The sequence below is a fragment of the Penicillium roqueforti genome (assembly GCF_015533775.1).
Source record: "Penicillium roqueforti strain LCP96 04111 chromosome Unknown scaffold_23, whole genome shotgun sequence".
NCBI lineage: Eukaryota > Fungi > Ascomycota > Eurotiomycetes > Eurotiales > Aspergillaceae > Penicillium > Penicillium roqueforti.
In genome coordinates, this window is record NW_024067587.1 from 169,728 (window position 1) to 184,151 (window position 14,424).

The 14,424-nt window shown below is 50.7% G+C and overlaps 7 protein-coding genes across 7 annotated transcripts in view; 4 read left to right on the top strand and 3 right to left on the bottom strand.

Annotated features, from left to right (window-relative positions):
- Positions 1–509: 509 nt before the first annotated feature.
- Positions 510–3,009, top strand: LCP9604111_7434 (N(6)-L-threonylcarbamoyladenine synthase family protein; the record flags this gene model as incomplete). The annotated part of the gene is made up of 6 exons (XM_039075466.1): positions 510–883; positions 934–1,207; positions 1,343–1,440; positions 1,511–1,573; positions 1,632–1,703; positions 1,767–3,009. The coding sequence occupies 6 exons, from the start codon at positions 510–512 to the stop codon at positions 3,007–3,009; spliced, it is 2,124 nt and encodes a 707-aa protein (XP_038926551.1).
- Positions 3,010–3,349: 340 nt separating this feature from the next.
- LCP9604111_7435 (uncharacterized protein) lies at positions 3,350–3,971 on the bottom strand (the record flags this gene model as incomplete). Its single annotated transcript, XM_039075467.1, has 5 exons — positions 3,350–3,441; positions 3,499–3,576; positions 3,636–3,647; positions 3,705–3,883; positions 3,949–3,971. 5 exons carry the CDS (start codon positions 3,969–3,971, stop codon positions 3,350–3,352), a joined length of 384 nt encoding a protein of 127 aa, XP_038926552.1.
- Positions 3,972–4,381: 410 nt separating this feature from the next.
- On the top strand, positions 4,382–7,696 carry LCP9604111_7436 (putative PHD finger domain protein; the record flags this gene model as incomplete). Its single annotated transcript, XM_039075468.1, has 2 exons — positions 4,382–6,792; positions 6,844–7,696. The coding sequence occupies 2 exons, from the start codon at positions 4,382–4,384 to the stop codon at positions 7,694–7,696; spliced, it is 3,264 nt and encodes a 1,087-aa protein (XP_038926553.1).
- A 372-nt stretch (positions 7,697–8,068) lies between these two features.
- Positions 8,069–9,298, top strand: LCP9604111_7437 (RNA recognition motif domain-containing protein; the record flags this gene model as incomplete). Its single annotated transcript, XM_039075469.1, has 4 exons — positions 8,069–8,105; positions 8,162–8,267; positions 8,318–8,664; positions 8,724–9,298. 4 exons carry the CDS (start codon positions 8,069–8,071, stop codon positions 9,296–9,298), a joined length of 1,065 nt encoding a protein of 354 aa, XP_038926554.1.
- A 1,254-nt stretch (positions 9,299–10,552) lies between these two features.
- Positions 10,553–11,103, bottom strand: LCP9604111_7438 (DPY30/SDC1 family protein; the record flags this gene model as incomplete). Its single annotated transcript, XM_039075470.1, has 3 exons — positions 10,553–10,640; positions 10,731–10,966; positions 11,092–11,103. The coding sequence occupies 3 exons, from the start codon at positions 11,101–11,103 to the stop codon at positions 10,553–10,555; spliced, it is 336 nt and encodes a 111-aa protein (XP_038926555.1).
- A 280-nt stretch (positions 11,104–11,383) lies between these two features.
- Positions 11,384–13,781, top strand: LCP9604111_7439 (fanconi-associated nuclease 1; the record flags this gene model as incomplete). Its single annotated transcript, XM_039075471.1, has 3 exons — positions 11,384–11,817; positions 11,872–13,207; positions 13,260–13,781. The coding sequence occupies 3 exons, from the start codon at positions 11,384–11,386 to the stop codon at positions 13,779–13,781; spliced, it is 2,292 nt and encodes a 763-aa protein (XP_038926556.1).
- A 325-nt stretch (positions 13,782–14,106) lies between these two features.
- The window catches only part of LCP9604111_7440 (40S ribosomal protein uS15), a gene marked incomplete at both ends in the record, with an annotated part of 1,015 nt that continues 697 nt past the window's right edge, over positions 14,107–14,424 (bottom strand). Inside the window, one exon of the mRNA XM_039075473.1 lies at positions 14,107–14,280. Within this exon, the coding sequence (XP_038926557.1) occupies positions 14,107–14,280 (174 nt within the window). The remainder of the gene's footprint in view (positions 14,281–14,424) is intronic.

A 14,424-nucleotide genomic window follows, 5' to 3' on the forward strand; every position in this document is an offset into this window, starting at 1 on the left:
CAGGGTGGAAGACCATGTGCAGTTGGCTGCAGGGCATGTTGGACAGCCCGTCCATCACATCACATTAGACGGGAGTTGCACCCCGTGGGGAATTTAATTGGCTGCATGGAATGAAGGCTTGTCTAAGTTTAGAAACTCGGGCGTGATAGTGATAGTGATTGTGATATATGCACCGTCGTGCATAGAGTAGGCGCTTAGGCAGAAGAAGGTGGTTGGCAGTCCTCGTTGGTTCCCCTCTCCCCCTCAAGTGTATATAGCCGCCCTCTTTCCCCCCCAGGAGACTGTTTTGCATACTCCGTATCGTTTGAGATTTTCTTATTTTCTTATTTTTCTATTTTTGTCTCTTCGCCTTGGCTGGCCCAAGTTCTTCAGCTCCTTATACATCTACGTCAATAATTTGTTCCTCTCCTTGCCTACTCGGATATCTTTGTTGAGCAAAGTTTCCCCGTGAAAACCAAATCGCAATAACACCAACTGCACTGTTGTACTAAACTTCTTCATCCGTCACAATGTACACTGCCCGTGTCGTCAAGCCAAAGCTATCCTTGAGCATCTCTGCTGCGCAGAATGTTCCTCGGCCATCGCTATCACTCAAGTCACCAAGTGCTCTCCCTCGCACGCCTGTCTCGCCAATCTCCGCGGCGAGCCCGACGAGCAAGAGGTTTTCCTCACTGCAGGTTCCGAATTATGCATACACAAACTCTTGTTCATCAAAGAGCATCCTCAAGAAGCAGTCGTCCTCTCGCGCTGGCACTGTTGACAAGCGTATACAATTCAAAGGGACACCGACTGTTCACTGCGTAACGCCTATTGAGAATCCAGACGAGTATTACGGCAAGCACATGAAGATGTCACGAGAAGAGCGGCGATGGACGGTCCGGCAGTGAGATCATGTTCGAGATTTTTATCATTAATGACCTTTCACGGCTGGAGTAATGGGAGCGACCAGGTGCTTCTGAATGATTCGGGGTCTACATCTTGCAATGATGCTACGCCCTACACCCCGGTTCTTTTGTTGGATCAATTTACGGAGCACCTAGCGCTCCTGACAATCGACGTCCTCAAACTGCGAATTGAAACGACAGAAGGGCGCATTAACGTATCCGTCCAGCCTTCGCAAGATGGTTCTGTGGATGACTATGCCGCCTCGCGCTTTTTGCTGGCCCAGAACTCGTCAGTATCATTCATCTGGGCTGACTGGGGTTTGGTGCGCGCCGCACATTCTGAAGGGAACTCGATGTATCAGTGCCTTGGAGAAACAATATATTTATGACGTTATGATGGGATCTGGATTAATGATTTTGATTTTTGAGTATAAATGTTTAACCTAGTCGTTCGTTAGTGCAAATACAATAGTAACTATCCTCAGCCATATATGCGCGATTCCAATAGCAAGATACCGGCCTTAGCTTCCGCCCAACCAATCCCTGTTGGGTTGTTGTATGTAGGATTCTTTGGGACGTACTCCGTAGCTCGATCACTATAGATGGCTATTTTGGTACCTGTTTAGGGCTCCATTCAAGGGCTTCTCCGGCCCGTGCGCCTCCGATCTTTTTCGCCCCTGCCACCGATCGTACGTCAAGCATTTTACCAATGTTATTCTCAGTGAGCCCTGCTGCGAGTTTTCGCAGGTCGGCGCTAAATGCAGGGAGATGTTTAGCCTCCCGCCGTGGCTTGCTCACGTTGGCAATTGAAACGTCATGGTAAGCGGAGATGAACACCCGAAAAAGAAGGTCACTCAACTAATTATTGGTTGCCAACAACAGTGACGATACATCAGTAGCTATCGTTGAGAAAACAAAGAAAGACTCCGGGAGCACGGCCAAAATTCATTTCCTCGAAAATGTAATGGCCGACACACGCGCGCATCGCGGAATTCACCCTATCATCGCTCTCGAATCCCACCAAGCCAACCTCGCAAAGCTTCTACAGAAAGCCCTTAATTACCTACCGGGGTCAAAAACTGGCGATGGACTTAAATTGGCAGATGGGACTTGTCGCCGCCTCCCCGATTTCATATCCGCTACAAGAGGCCCCGGAATGCGGTCTAACCTGTCCGTTGGCCTCGACACTGGAAAAGCGCTGTCGGTTGCATGGCAGATCCCCATGGTCGGAGTGCACCACATGCAGGCACATCTTTTGACACCCCGACTCGTTTCATGCCTGGGAAATGAACTCAAGGCCGACCCATCCACACCGCCCGAATTCCCTTTCTTGTCTATTCTCGCCTCTGGCGGCCATACGACTCTGGTTCATTCGGAAGGCCTCACAGAACATAGGATTCTCGCTAACAGCGACGATATCGCTATTGGAGAGGCACTGGATAAATCTGCACGAGATATTCTACCTGATTCTTTGCTTCAAGAAGCTAAAAGTACCATGTACGGCAAGAATGTAGAGCAATTCGTCTTCCCTAACGGCAAGGCCGATTTTGCGGATTACTCGCCGCCAGAGACTCGGGGTGAAGAAATAGCCAAGCGCATAAGCGATTGGGGCTGGTATCTTACGACTCCATTTGCGAATACGCGGCATATGCAGTTCAGCTTTGCTTCGATTTCGAGCACGGTCGGCAGGATCATTCAAAGTAACGGTACGAATATTAAGATATCGAATGCAGAGCGTGTCGATCTAGGCCGGGAAACCATGCGCGTCTGTTTCGAGCACCTTGCCTCGCGCACTGTCATCGCTCTGGAGACTCTGCGGCCGCACAATAATGGCAAGAATGACATCAACACCCTCGTTGTCAGTGGTGGTGTTGCCGCTAACCAGTTCCTCATGAAAGTGCTTACTTCATTTTTGGAAGTGCGCGGTTTTGGCCATATCAAGATTGTTGCTCCGCCTCCATATTTGTGTACCGACAATGCGGCCATGATTGGGTGGGCGGGCATTGAGATGTTCGAAGCTGGCTTCCGATCCGACCTCAGCTGTCGTCCTCTGCGGACATGGACCCTCGACTCGCAGGCTGATGATGGAGGTATCCTTGGCCCAGGGGGGTGGATCAAATTGTGAAAATTGTAGCTGAATGGCTACCTGCTTGTATATTAGTGACATGCCCTCTCTGTATAATAGCGTGTGTAAAATAATGCATCGCCATAAACTTCGATGCAGCGCATGAATTGTAATGAATAAATTTGAAAAACAGGAGTCATAGTGCATTATGGACATGTAAGACCCAGAACCATCGGAGACGCCGATGCCATGTAACTTCCGAGTCCACTCATCACCCATGCATCCTCCACAGTAGGGTATCGAAGATGCGCCGTAGCAACCCATGAAAACGAACCAAACTCGCGACCGACCGACTGTGCAATGCAAGTACTTTGAGATAATGAAGTCGTAAACGTCGTGATCAGCCGCCGACAGGGGGACCGCTTCGCTGCAGCGAAGTAATCTGTTTCCGAAGCTCCAGGAAGAAGTCTCTGCCGTTCGCCATGTTTTGTGCTGTAGATATGGTTATTCTTCGCTCAAGGGTATGCTGCGATCAAAGAGAGACTGTACCCTTGGCACCCCAGGCAGTAGATCGTTGGGTAGGGCCGTCTTTAGAATGAGATTTGTAGGGCACCGCCGACTTGGTTTCTGTATCGATGGCGCATAGGTTAGGCTTGAGTATATATGGAGGCAGCGATAAGGCGTACCATGAGGTCCTGCTATATCGCGAAAGCTTGGTTAGCCCTTGTACTTGGAGATTAGATGCATATACATACCCTTCAGGACGTTCTTGACCTCTGCGGTGTTGAAGCCCCGTACAGGAACATGCTGTTCCTGCGGAGGGTTGGATGCGCCCCAGGTAGCATTGTTATCCCGTGCGCTTCCCTGTCCTCCTGTTTTATCACGGTTGTTCGAGTTGCGCTGCGATCCCTGGCGACTGGGTCCGCCCCGCCATCTGAGGAGGGCAATAACAGTTAGCGAAGCTGAACTGCGCGGTGTTTTGAGGTAGATAACGCGTACCTGGTGTCGCTAGAACCGCTCATGTTGTAAATCTATGTGAAAGAAAAAAAAATCAAGGCTCGATCGAATGAGTAAAATCGCAGATAGGTCGCAAAGGATAGCTGTGGATGTCATGTCCCATGTCAACCTGCGGAGGTGCTTCAAGTCCAGATTGGCGCCTCAGGCCAAAAGGCCCAGACAGCTCAGGCGTCTCCGCCTTGACTAGATAACCAAACACCTCATCGCGCCTTGCAGGTTCCACGGGCTCTGGCGTCCTTTACGTCCATTGTGTCTATTTCTTTTTCTAGTTTCCTGTCGCATGACTTGATACTTGCGACTTTGATATTTCCCGAGGCCCTGCCTGAGTCAGGCCCTGAACGCGACCTGACGCCGTCCGATTAACAATCCTCATCCCCAACGAGCACATACACACCCGAAAGCTTGTTCTTGAATTATGGCACCGACGGCCAGACATTCAATCTCAGGTCGATCATCACGCAGTAAACCTAGGTCTTCCCTCAAATCATCCAACAGCCGCTCCGTCGATTCCCCTGACGGCCCTCCTTCAAAGAAGCGAAAGTACGTTCCAGGTGGCCCTGGAGGAGGAGGAAGATTCATCGATTTCGACGCTGAAGCAGCAGTCGTCGCCGCCACTGCCCCAGAAACTTCTAAGAGAACTACTCCCCGCCGCCACTCCGCAAGTGCTCGAAGCCGTCCACCACATGAGATGGAGCAACCATTTCTAGCCCCTCCACCGCCACCTCCCATCATACCAACAACACCGCCCTCTATGTCGCGTCCAAGGCGCGACAAGAACCAAGCCCGTGGTCGGTTCACCTCTTCAACGGCCGCCGCTCTTGCTCTCCAACAAGGCGATGGGTACAAGCCACGCGAAGAACGCGGGTGGGAAGAGTTTCATCCCGACTTGGACATTGATGGCAAAATTGCTGTCTTCACGTCTGAAGAGGTTGATGCTCCAGATACCTCAGGTCCTATCTTAAGCCTGGAGTCACTGGCTGGTGCGACAATCTCGGACCTTTCAGGATCACCAGTCATCATATCAGGCGAAATGGCCTCTCCAATCCCAATCAAACGCAGGCCTGGCCGTCCACCTCGTCGCCCCGAGGCTATCCTTAATGCCCTTCTTGCCCAGCAAGGACAAAAAATCATACCGCCTCCGGGCCCAAACCCCCGGGAGAAACTCACACTCCCCAAACCGTCGTTCAGACTGCGTGACCCTTTCACATTCTATGAGAAGAAGGGCGTCGGTCATCAAAACTATGTCGATCGGACCATGGCAAACGTGGGATACCAGGAGAGTGATCTCTTTCTGCGCCATGACCGGCGATTTATTCGGATGACCGAAGGCACCCAAGAAGATGACCTTGATGTGATTCAACCTGCCATGACAGATGGAGACGTTAACACTACCATTGGACGTGTGGAATATGACATGGATGAACAGGATGAAAAATGGTTGGAGGAATACAATGCCAAGCGCCGTGAAGATCAGCTCGAGCCCATCAAGCCCGCTGTGTTTGAGATTACCATGACCAAAATTGAGAGGGAATGGCATGCCCTTGAGAAGCGCATCCCCAAGCCGAATCCCAAACCCCCGCAGACCGGACGTCTTCGCTCTAGCTCGGCAGCTGCAGTCAATGGCGAAACAGCGGGACCGGGCGAAGAACAAGACAGCAAGTGTGCTATCTGTGATGATGGCGATTGTGAAAACTCGAATGCAATTGTTTTCTGCGATGGCTGCGACCTTGCAGTGCATCAAGAGTGTTATGGTGTTCCTTTCATTCCAGAAGGTCAGTGGCTCTGCCGCAAGTGCCAGTTGCTGGGAAGAGGATCCACCAATTGTATCTTCTGCCCAAACACTGAGGGCGCATTCAAACAAACAACCTCCTCTAAATGGGCTCATTTACTCTGCTCTTTCTGGATTCCTGAAGTTTCTATTGGTAATCCATCTCTTATGGAGCCGGTGACCGATGTCGAAAAGGTTCCACGCAGCCGCTGGAAGTTGAATTGCTACATCTGCAAACAGCGGATGGGTGCATCCATTCAGTGCAGCAACAAAAACTGCTTTGTTGCTTTCCATGTCTCATGTGCACGCAGAGCTCAACTTTATCTAAAGATGAAGATTGGCCATGGTCTTATGGACTCGCACCTTCTCAAGGCTTTCTGCGACAAGCACGTTCCTTCTGACTGGCGATTGGAGCATGGTACTGATGCTGCAACTGCCGATGCTATCGAATACTATCGCAATACTATGCAAGGTAGACGCTGGGGAGACAGCCAAGCTGCAGCTCTCTCGATGGGCCCTGCGCACCCCAATGATGGAGCAGAAGAAGATCGCACCCTCACTCCTCGCCTTACGTTAACAGTCGGTGGAAATAAACGGAAACGTGTTCCCAGAACAATCTGGAAGCTGCCTTCCGGTGCGCCAGTTATCCCCCAGGTTGTGTTAAACTCAGTGATTGCTTCTCTCGGGCGATTTACAGTCCGCCAAAGGAAGCAATATGCTGAAGATGCATCCAAGTATTGGACATTGAAACGAGAGGCGAGGCGTGGAGCAGCATTGCTCAAGCGACTCCAGTTGCAGCTGGAGACCTTCTCATCTATGGAAATGACACGAAGAGACTATGTAGCAATGGGTGTACCCGGACACAGACGTCTAGAGCGTCGCATTGAGTTTGGTGAGCGACTTTACAAGGATCTTGATCGATTGAGAATGCTATGCGACGAAGTGAAGAAACGGGAGAGGGAGAAGTTGAAGGATGCAGAGATGCTTCGTAACATCGTCGATCTTGTCTACTTCCCTACATTCCCATTGCTGTGGCCAATATTGGAGAAAGCTCAACTGTGAGATATACTCGTCCTAGTTTGTCAACGCTCATACTGACTTCATTCTAGGCTCGATGGAAAGGGTGTGTTTGCACCAGGGTTGATGTCAATCCGACAAAGGCTCAACGAACGATTCTATCCGTCCGTCGCTGCCTTCTCTTCTGACTTGGCCAGTCTATTCACCTCAGAAATCGGCGTGGAGCCCGCTGGCGATACCGCGGAACTCCAAGCGCAGATCAGTGGTCGCGCCCCGGAGCTCAGCCTGGAGCAACGCGAGAAGAGGAAATTGGCAAAGCGGATAATCAAAGTCATCCAGCCTTCCCTGGAGGATGCGATCAGGAAAGAGAGCGAACTCAACCGCAAACCGTTCGAGAAGGAATTGAAGGAGCTGGATATGATTCTTGACCACAGTGTGATGTCACGCAGTGGTGATTCTGTTGAGCCGGAAGGTGATACTGAGCTGTCTGGTCACCCTGATGCTATGGAAGGAGTTGAGGAAACGCTTCCTACGACCGAGGCTCCATCAGAAGCCCAGCCTACTGCAGGTGAACAACACCCTGAAGCATCTGGGGCAGAAGAGCTACCTCCTGCTGAAGACCCCATAAAGAGTGTCAACGCCTACTGTCGACATCCAACGCCTGTTTTGACCGAGCAAGACCAGCAGCTCCCTTTGGCTTTGGGTGGCATTCAATGGTACATGCAACCCTTTGACCCTGTCGGTACGACTGTTCACGAGGAACGGTGGACTGGACGGGATGTCATGCGTGGAATGAGTGAAGAACTCAGTGAATTGGATGAAGATGAACTCGAAGGGTTGAAGGACTTGGTTGATGATGGAGACCTGAAGGGCCAGACCCCCAGTACCCCGGCTGCTTCACAACAAAATACCCGTCGGACTCTACGTTTGCGAGGCTCACGATGATTAACTTCTGGACATGATGGGTATAGGGTTCACGAATTTGATTTTAGCGTCGAATCTCAGGAGTTAGTCTTAGTTGTATGAGTATGTACTATCAAGCTTTAATATGGCGATTTGTTCGGTCTTGGCATAATAGCTGTTTGTCATAGTCAAGATAACCCCCTGCATAAACTCGTATTTTGAAAAGGAAAAAGAAACCTCTAGTTTTATTCTCCCAATTCCCTCCAATTCATCCAATTCACTTGAAATCCACGCAAGTTTGCACCGCTGCCTGATTCCTCGGGTGTGTAGTTTCCGGTGCTTAGCGTCCGCTCTTATCAGCTTTCCAACTTCTTTTCCTTCCTTCTTTCAACCTACACCTTCAGTCCTTTCATCATGGCGGACTACGACAACGATTCCAGCCGCTACGCGGGTATGTCTTTTAGAATTGTTTCCATGCGCTTGAAAATATTTACCCTTTTTCAATAGACGAGCCCCGATATGATCGCGAGCGCAGCGCCTCTCCTCGCGATGAGCCTCGAGCCGACCGCGACCGTGCTCGCAGCCGCTCCCCCAATGGCCGTTCTGATGACAGGTATGTATTTGTCTAGTCCGGTATATCAATTAGAAGCTAATAAACCCCAGAGCTCCTCTGGCCCGCAAACCTGTCGAGGAAGACGATGAAGGTGCCATCAACTCTGGCTCTAACCTCTTTGTTACTGGTATTCACCCGCGTCTGACCGAGTCTGATATTTCGCGTCTGTTTGAGAAGTACGGTGATGTCGATAACTGTTCTATCATGCTTGATCCCCACACCAAGGAGTCGCGTGGATTCGGTTTCGTGAACATGGTCACCGCCGAGCAGGCTGATGCCGCCAAGGAGGGTCTCCAGGGCGAAGTTATTGAAGGTCGTACCCTGAGCATCGAGAAGGCTCGACGTGCACGCCCTCGTACCCCTACCCCTGGAAAGTACTTTGGTCCTCCCAAACGTGGTAAGTCACATCGTCCTGTCCCCTTGCGCCTTACGTCGACTTACATTTTTCCTCTTTAGATGGCCCAGGTGGTCCCCCAGGTGGTCCTGGTGGTGGTAGCCGTGGAGGTGGTCCTCGCCGTGACCGCTACGATGATCGCCGTGGACCCTCCGGTGGCGGCTGGCGTCGTCGCGATGATGACTACTCCCGCTACGGTCGCTACGACTCTTACAATGATCGCCGTGACTATGGCCGTGACTACGGACGTGACTATGGCCGCCGTGACTACGCTGGTGGTGGCGGTGGTGGTGGCCGTGAGTATGGTGGTCGCCGTGAATCACGCGACGACTACGCATACCGTGGTGGCGGTGACCGCTACGGCGGTGGCCGTGATGACCGTTACAGCCGCGATGAACGTCGCGGAGGTGCTGAGGCATCTCGCGGCAGCGGTGGCGGCGGCGCTGGCTACTACGATCGTGACGCCAACCCTCCTAGCTTCGATGCTGCTGCCCCTCCCCGTGAGGCTCGCGACCCCTACGCTGGTGGTGGTGGACGTTCCTACGAAGGTCAGGCACGCAGCAGCACTGGTGGTGCTCCTGGCGGTGGCGGTGGCAGCGGCGGCGGTGCCGGCGAGGACCGGTACGCTGGCAGGTAAAGTGCCTCCCCTTATTTTCTAACCAGAACAGAGACTGGCCTTTGATGTCTCCTGGTTCCTGGTTCCCATGTTTCACCAACTTGCCCACTTCCTCCGCCCTTTTCTTTGTTTATGGGATTGTTTTAATGCTGGATTTGGGCGACGGGCCACGGGGCGTCGCTGTCTTTGTTTGTCAATTCTCGGCTCGACGATTTAAAAAAGAAAAAACCACGGAGCGCCACGACTCGGCAACTTCATCGATGCACACTTCGGTCGCTTGATGAGGTATCTCTTTCATGTCTGTTTGCGACGCAACTTCGGGGAAAAAAACTTCTAGCGGCAAAGGGACAGAAAATTATCGCTGTAATTCGGTTATCTCAGGGTCAGCAAATTCGTCACACAGCTACAGCTACAACTTCACCTATACACCATCTCCAGTAACGGCCCGATTGTATTCGACTTCTCTAAACAACTGAATGATCAACCATTCGCCCAATTCAAAGCCGTCGACTTTGCGCTTGTAGTCTCAACCTTTAAACTCCAGGCATTAATCGATTTGGAATGCCATTAAAGGTGAGATGTGTTTTGCAAGCTGACCTATCTAGGCTTTATTCGAAGCTTTCATTTTCGAATATTTTGTTCTTCCCCGAATATTTGGTCGGGATATAGAACAACCTTGTACTTACTCCATTTAGGAATCTCTATGAAGCTTCCAAACTTGAATACATATTTTGGCTCTCATGATTCGATGGTCCCATAAGCTGTACCCCGGTGTCTATATATCCCTTTAGAAGTACAATCATGTGGTCTGTGTCTTCGACGACGCAGAAGTTGAGTAGTCAGTAGTCTGACCTACTTGGGATGGTATCACATTATAATACCTTCTAGATATGTTTTTAGATGTTCTTCGCCCTCCTTAGCGTTAGATCAAAGGACTGCAAGATGTAGAATTCATGCGCCAAAACGCTCTATTTTTGCAAAATGCCTATTTGATAATACTCTACCCCGTACTTTCATAGGTACGTAGATCCTCAATCTATTATACCAGATAATCACCACCTCGCTTTTCGAGATATCATCCTCTCTATCTTGTTTTCTGCTATTGATCCTTCCTACTAACAGGACAGATATAGACATCGACCGGGGTATCAAGTGGTGAACATCGTAGTGTACATTAAAGTCCACTCACAAGCTTTCAAAACCAAATAAAAAAAATATCAGAATAGCTGATCAAGCACCATGAAACGCCCAAAGAAATCCCAACCCCTCTCCCCTCTACTCCGACTCCTTCTTAGTCTCCCCCTCCACCTCATTGCTCTTCTGAAGCAAGAACTCGCCGAGCACACGGAGAGGATTGGCAGGCCTAGTGCAGAAAAGCGAAAGATAAGGAGATCAGTAAATCCATCTAGTAGACAAGTATAAAAAAGCTAGCCAGGCACAATACTCCACTCACTGTTCGCGTGCAACAGACTTCATCCCATCAAGCAGATACGGCACGACCTTCTCATTGAGATAGACGCGAGCAGGCGCGCCACCGGGGCGAATCTGACCCGCAGAGACATAGCCCAAATCGCCAAGCGGCGTGTTGGAGCCAGTGCCGTTTGTTTCGCCCATTGTGGATGGGGGTTGAGCTGTGGTGACTGTAGGAGCCGAGGAAGCCGGTGGATCTGAGATCGCGAGGGTGGGAGGCTGCACAGGTTAATTGAGTACCTGGGAGGTGTATATTTTGGGAAGAAGTGGAATGCGAGTGTTCGCGGAGCGGAAGCTGTGGAGCTCGGAGGTATCGATCCGTTGTAGGAGGGAGAGCTGCTTACTGGTAAGGCCATTTTTATATCTAGAGGTTGCACTTGGGGACTTTTCGAATGATTTCAGAGGGCATTTTTTCTTCTCTCGTTTCAGATCGTCTTTGTTTGGTTACCTTTCTTATGCTTTTGGCTGTGCCTCTTGTGTCTATGTCATACGCAAACAGGACAAACAATCTGATGGAGCTATGTGGATCACGTGATCACGTGTTCGAAACCTGCTCGCGAGACACGTCGTTCGTGTCTGCTTATACTTGGAGACTCGAGTCATTGGGACTGATTGCATCCATGGAAACGAGATATTATGTCCTTGCTGAACTTCTGGGAGACGCAGCGTCCCGCGAAACGTCGGCGAACTGTTGAAACGGAGTATTCTAGTACAGACGCAGATATTAAACCACCGAGTCCGAGTCCTTCGGCCACGGCGGGGGAGACCCCCGCAGCGGACGATTTAGGGATTGTTCCTAGCAGCCAAACAGAACTCGAAACTTCCCTTCCTGCGATCAAGACCGACAAGGACGCAATCGAGGAGTACGAGGCCCTACAGAACGACACCAAGACGGGATTACATGTGAGGCTACGAGATGGCGTCTGGCAGAAGGGCAAAAGCTCCATCTATGTGGATGCCTTCAACCTTGCACTGGAAACTGTGCTGGATGAGGAATCGCATCTTTTTGACGAGGCCGAAATGGAAATCTTTGCGCAGTGGCGGGGGCTGTCCTACGAATCCCAGTATCTGTATGTTTTCCTGTAGAATGTGATAACCTATAGTTGGGATTAATGCTTTACTAGGTATGTTCGACTGTTCCTCCGCAAGACGTCTGCATGGCACCGTATCAACCGGTTGAACTACTGCTCCGATATCTCGGACTTGCTCCCTGTTGCTGAGGACCTACAGCGGGATCGCAGCCTGCCTGGTTCAGAACTCGGAGATACGTTCAGATTTGCAGAAGGCATAGAAGCGATCACAACGCTGGAAGAGGCTTCATCACTTCTATTGCTGCAAGAACTCAAGGCCTTTGCAAAGGAGGCCAAGGTTCAGGGCAAGAGCAAGAAAGAGCTGCTGGCGGCTCTCTGCGAAACGAGCCAGACGCAAAAAGGACTTCAAGACGCAAATAACAGAAACAGCCATTTCACCCAAAAGATATTGGACTACACGGGTGGATGTATCAGGATCTCGCCAGTGCCTCGCACTCTCTTCGAGCGAGTGCACCTAGTATTCTATCGTTCCACCGAATGGACCGAAAAGTCCCTCACAACAATTATCCTAGCCAAAATGAGCAAAAGAAATTTCCCCGAATATATTGTCTGCCGCTCAAACTCCATCTTCTCGTCCAGAGAAACGCTATTGGAATTCGAATCAGCGATACAAACCCAATTCGCCATCGACAACATCCTCGAATTCAACGGCCCAGTCACGACCGCCTCACTCCAACAAATCATCGACCTTGCTTACCAGTCCTATCCCCGATGGAAAGAGCTCGTCGAGCAAGAACAAAAGAAAGAAGACAACATGTACGAAAGCGGCGAGGGCGCTTATCTACGCCGGTTCTCGCCAGCATGGGTGCTCACAAGAATCATCCACAAGAGTCTCCACGCGCTCGGGCGGTTCAAGGAGCATAGACGCGAGCACGAGTTGCTAGAGGAACTTCTCGCCCAACGTCTCTTCCACGCGGCGCGGCGCGGCGCTTGGTACCAGCGCAAGGCACTGCTGGAAGAACACTACATGTGGGCGCTTGCGCCTGCAGATGGGCGCAGCGAAGAACTCCAGCGCAAGCATTGGAAGAGACTTGCGCTGCGGACGTGCGAGGCCGGACTAGAAGACCCGCTGTGCCATCTGATATTTCATTACGACCTACAGAAGCGGATCACGAAGCTGGAAAAGGCGCTACGGGTGGTAAAGCGCGAGCAGCATGATTTCGGACATGTCATGCTAGGCAAGCCGGCTGAGCGCACGATTGAGGGTATCCGTATTGATACGGGTGATGCTCCGCGAAAGGGGAAAGCAACTGTTTGGATTGATGAGAGGGAGGGCGGCGAGTGCAGGGTGGAGAATATGTGTCTGAGTTGGTACCGCGATCATGGATGGAAGGGGTATCACTCCGAAGGGGGGATTGTGCGAACGCTGGTGAGTCTGGAATATCCGGAAGATTGAGCTTTTAATCTGATCTTGATCACAGTTCGGCTATCTCTTTTACGATATCCTGTTTACATACGTGCCCAATGTTTTCCAAACTGCGTTCCAGACGTGTCCGCTCGATCTCCACACTGATGTCTTCTACCCGTCTCGTGCATCGGAGATCAATCACCGACTTGTCGAGATCACGAATGGGGATGCGGAGCGGATCGTCCGTGAGGTCTATGCTCGTGAGGCGGAGGCGCAGCCCTGCGCTGTTGGGCTTGACTGGTCTTTTGATCTAGATGACTTAGTTGAGATCGTGCAATGTTTCCGGGGAGAGGCACTTGCTACTATCTGCAAGGTTATGGCGCAGGAGTACCAGCAGCGCGGTGGGGGAATCCCGGACTTGTTCCTCTGGAATCATGAGACGAGGACGGTGATGTTCGCTGAGGTTAAGTCGGAGAATGATCGGCTGAGTGATACTCAGCGCCTTTGGATCCATATCTTGTTAGGAGCTGGTGTTAAAGTTGAGCTTTGCAATGCTGTAGCGAGGGAGGTTAGAGCTGCTGAGTGTGAGTTGTGAGAACACCTATATATACACTTGGATATGTGTCTACTTAGAGTCATACAATGTGTATAACCACATGGGTCAAATAGTAGATACTAGTATGTTATACTGAACTACCTTGTGTTGGCGGACGAGTGATCACTTATGCAACAAAATTACCTAGATCTAACCTACTAGCCGAACCTACAATTATCAAAGGAGTCTAGAGCATTCATGAACAGGGTATCAAATAATCGTAATCTTTTTTGTTGTACCTAGCAGAAGATAGACCCTCCAGATATGACTATCACGACGATCCGATGGGTTTCCTCCGTCAACCACTCATCCTCCCAAAATGCGCTTATGCGACAAGGGTGGAGGCAGTGGCGCTCTCGTAGCGCCAGGTGGGGGGCAGGACACCGACGGTCTTGTAGTAACGAGACAGACGGTGGATGCGGGACTCGATCAAAATCAGGCGGAACTTGGAGTCCTTGTCCTTGCGGTTACGGTCAAGGTGCTTGCGGACAGCGACGGCCTAGATAATCAAGGTTAGCATAATCTACATGGATAAAAAGGGGGGGGGGGGGGGGGGGGGGGGTGTTTATTTTTAGTTATATATATATAAATATTAAAAAAAAAAAAAAAAAAAAAAAAAAAAAAAATAAAAATAAAAAAAAAT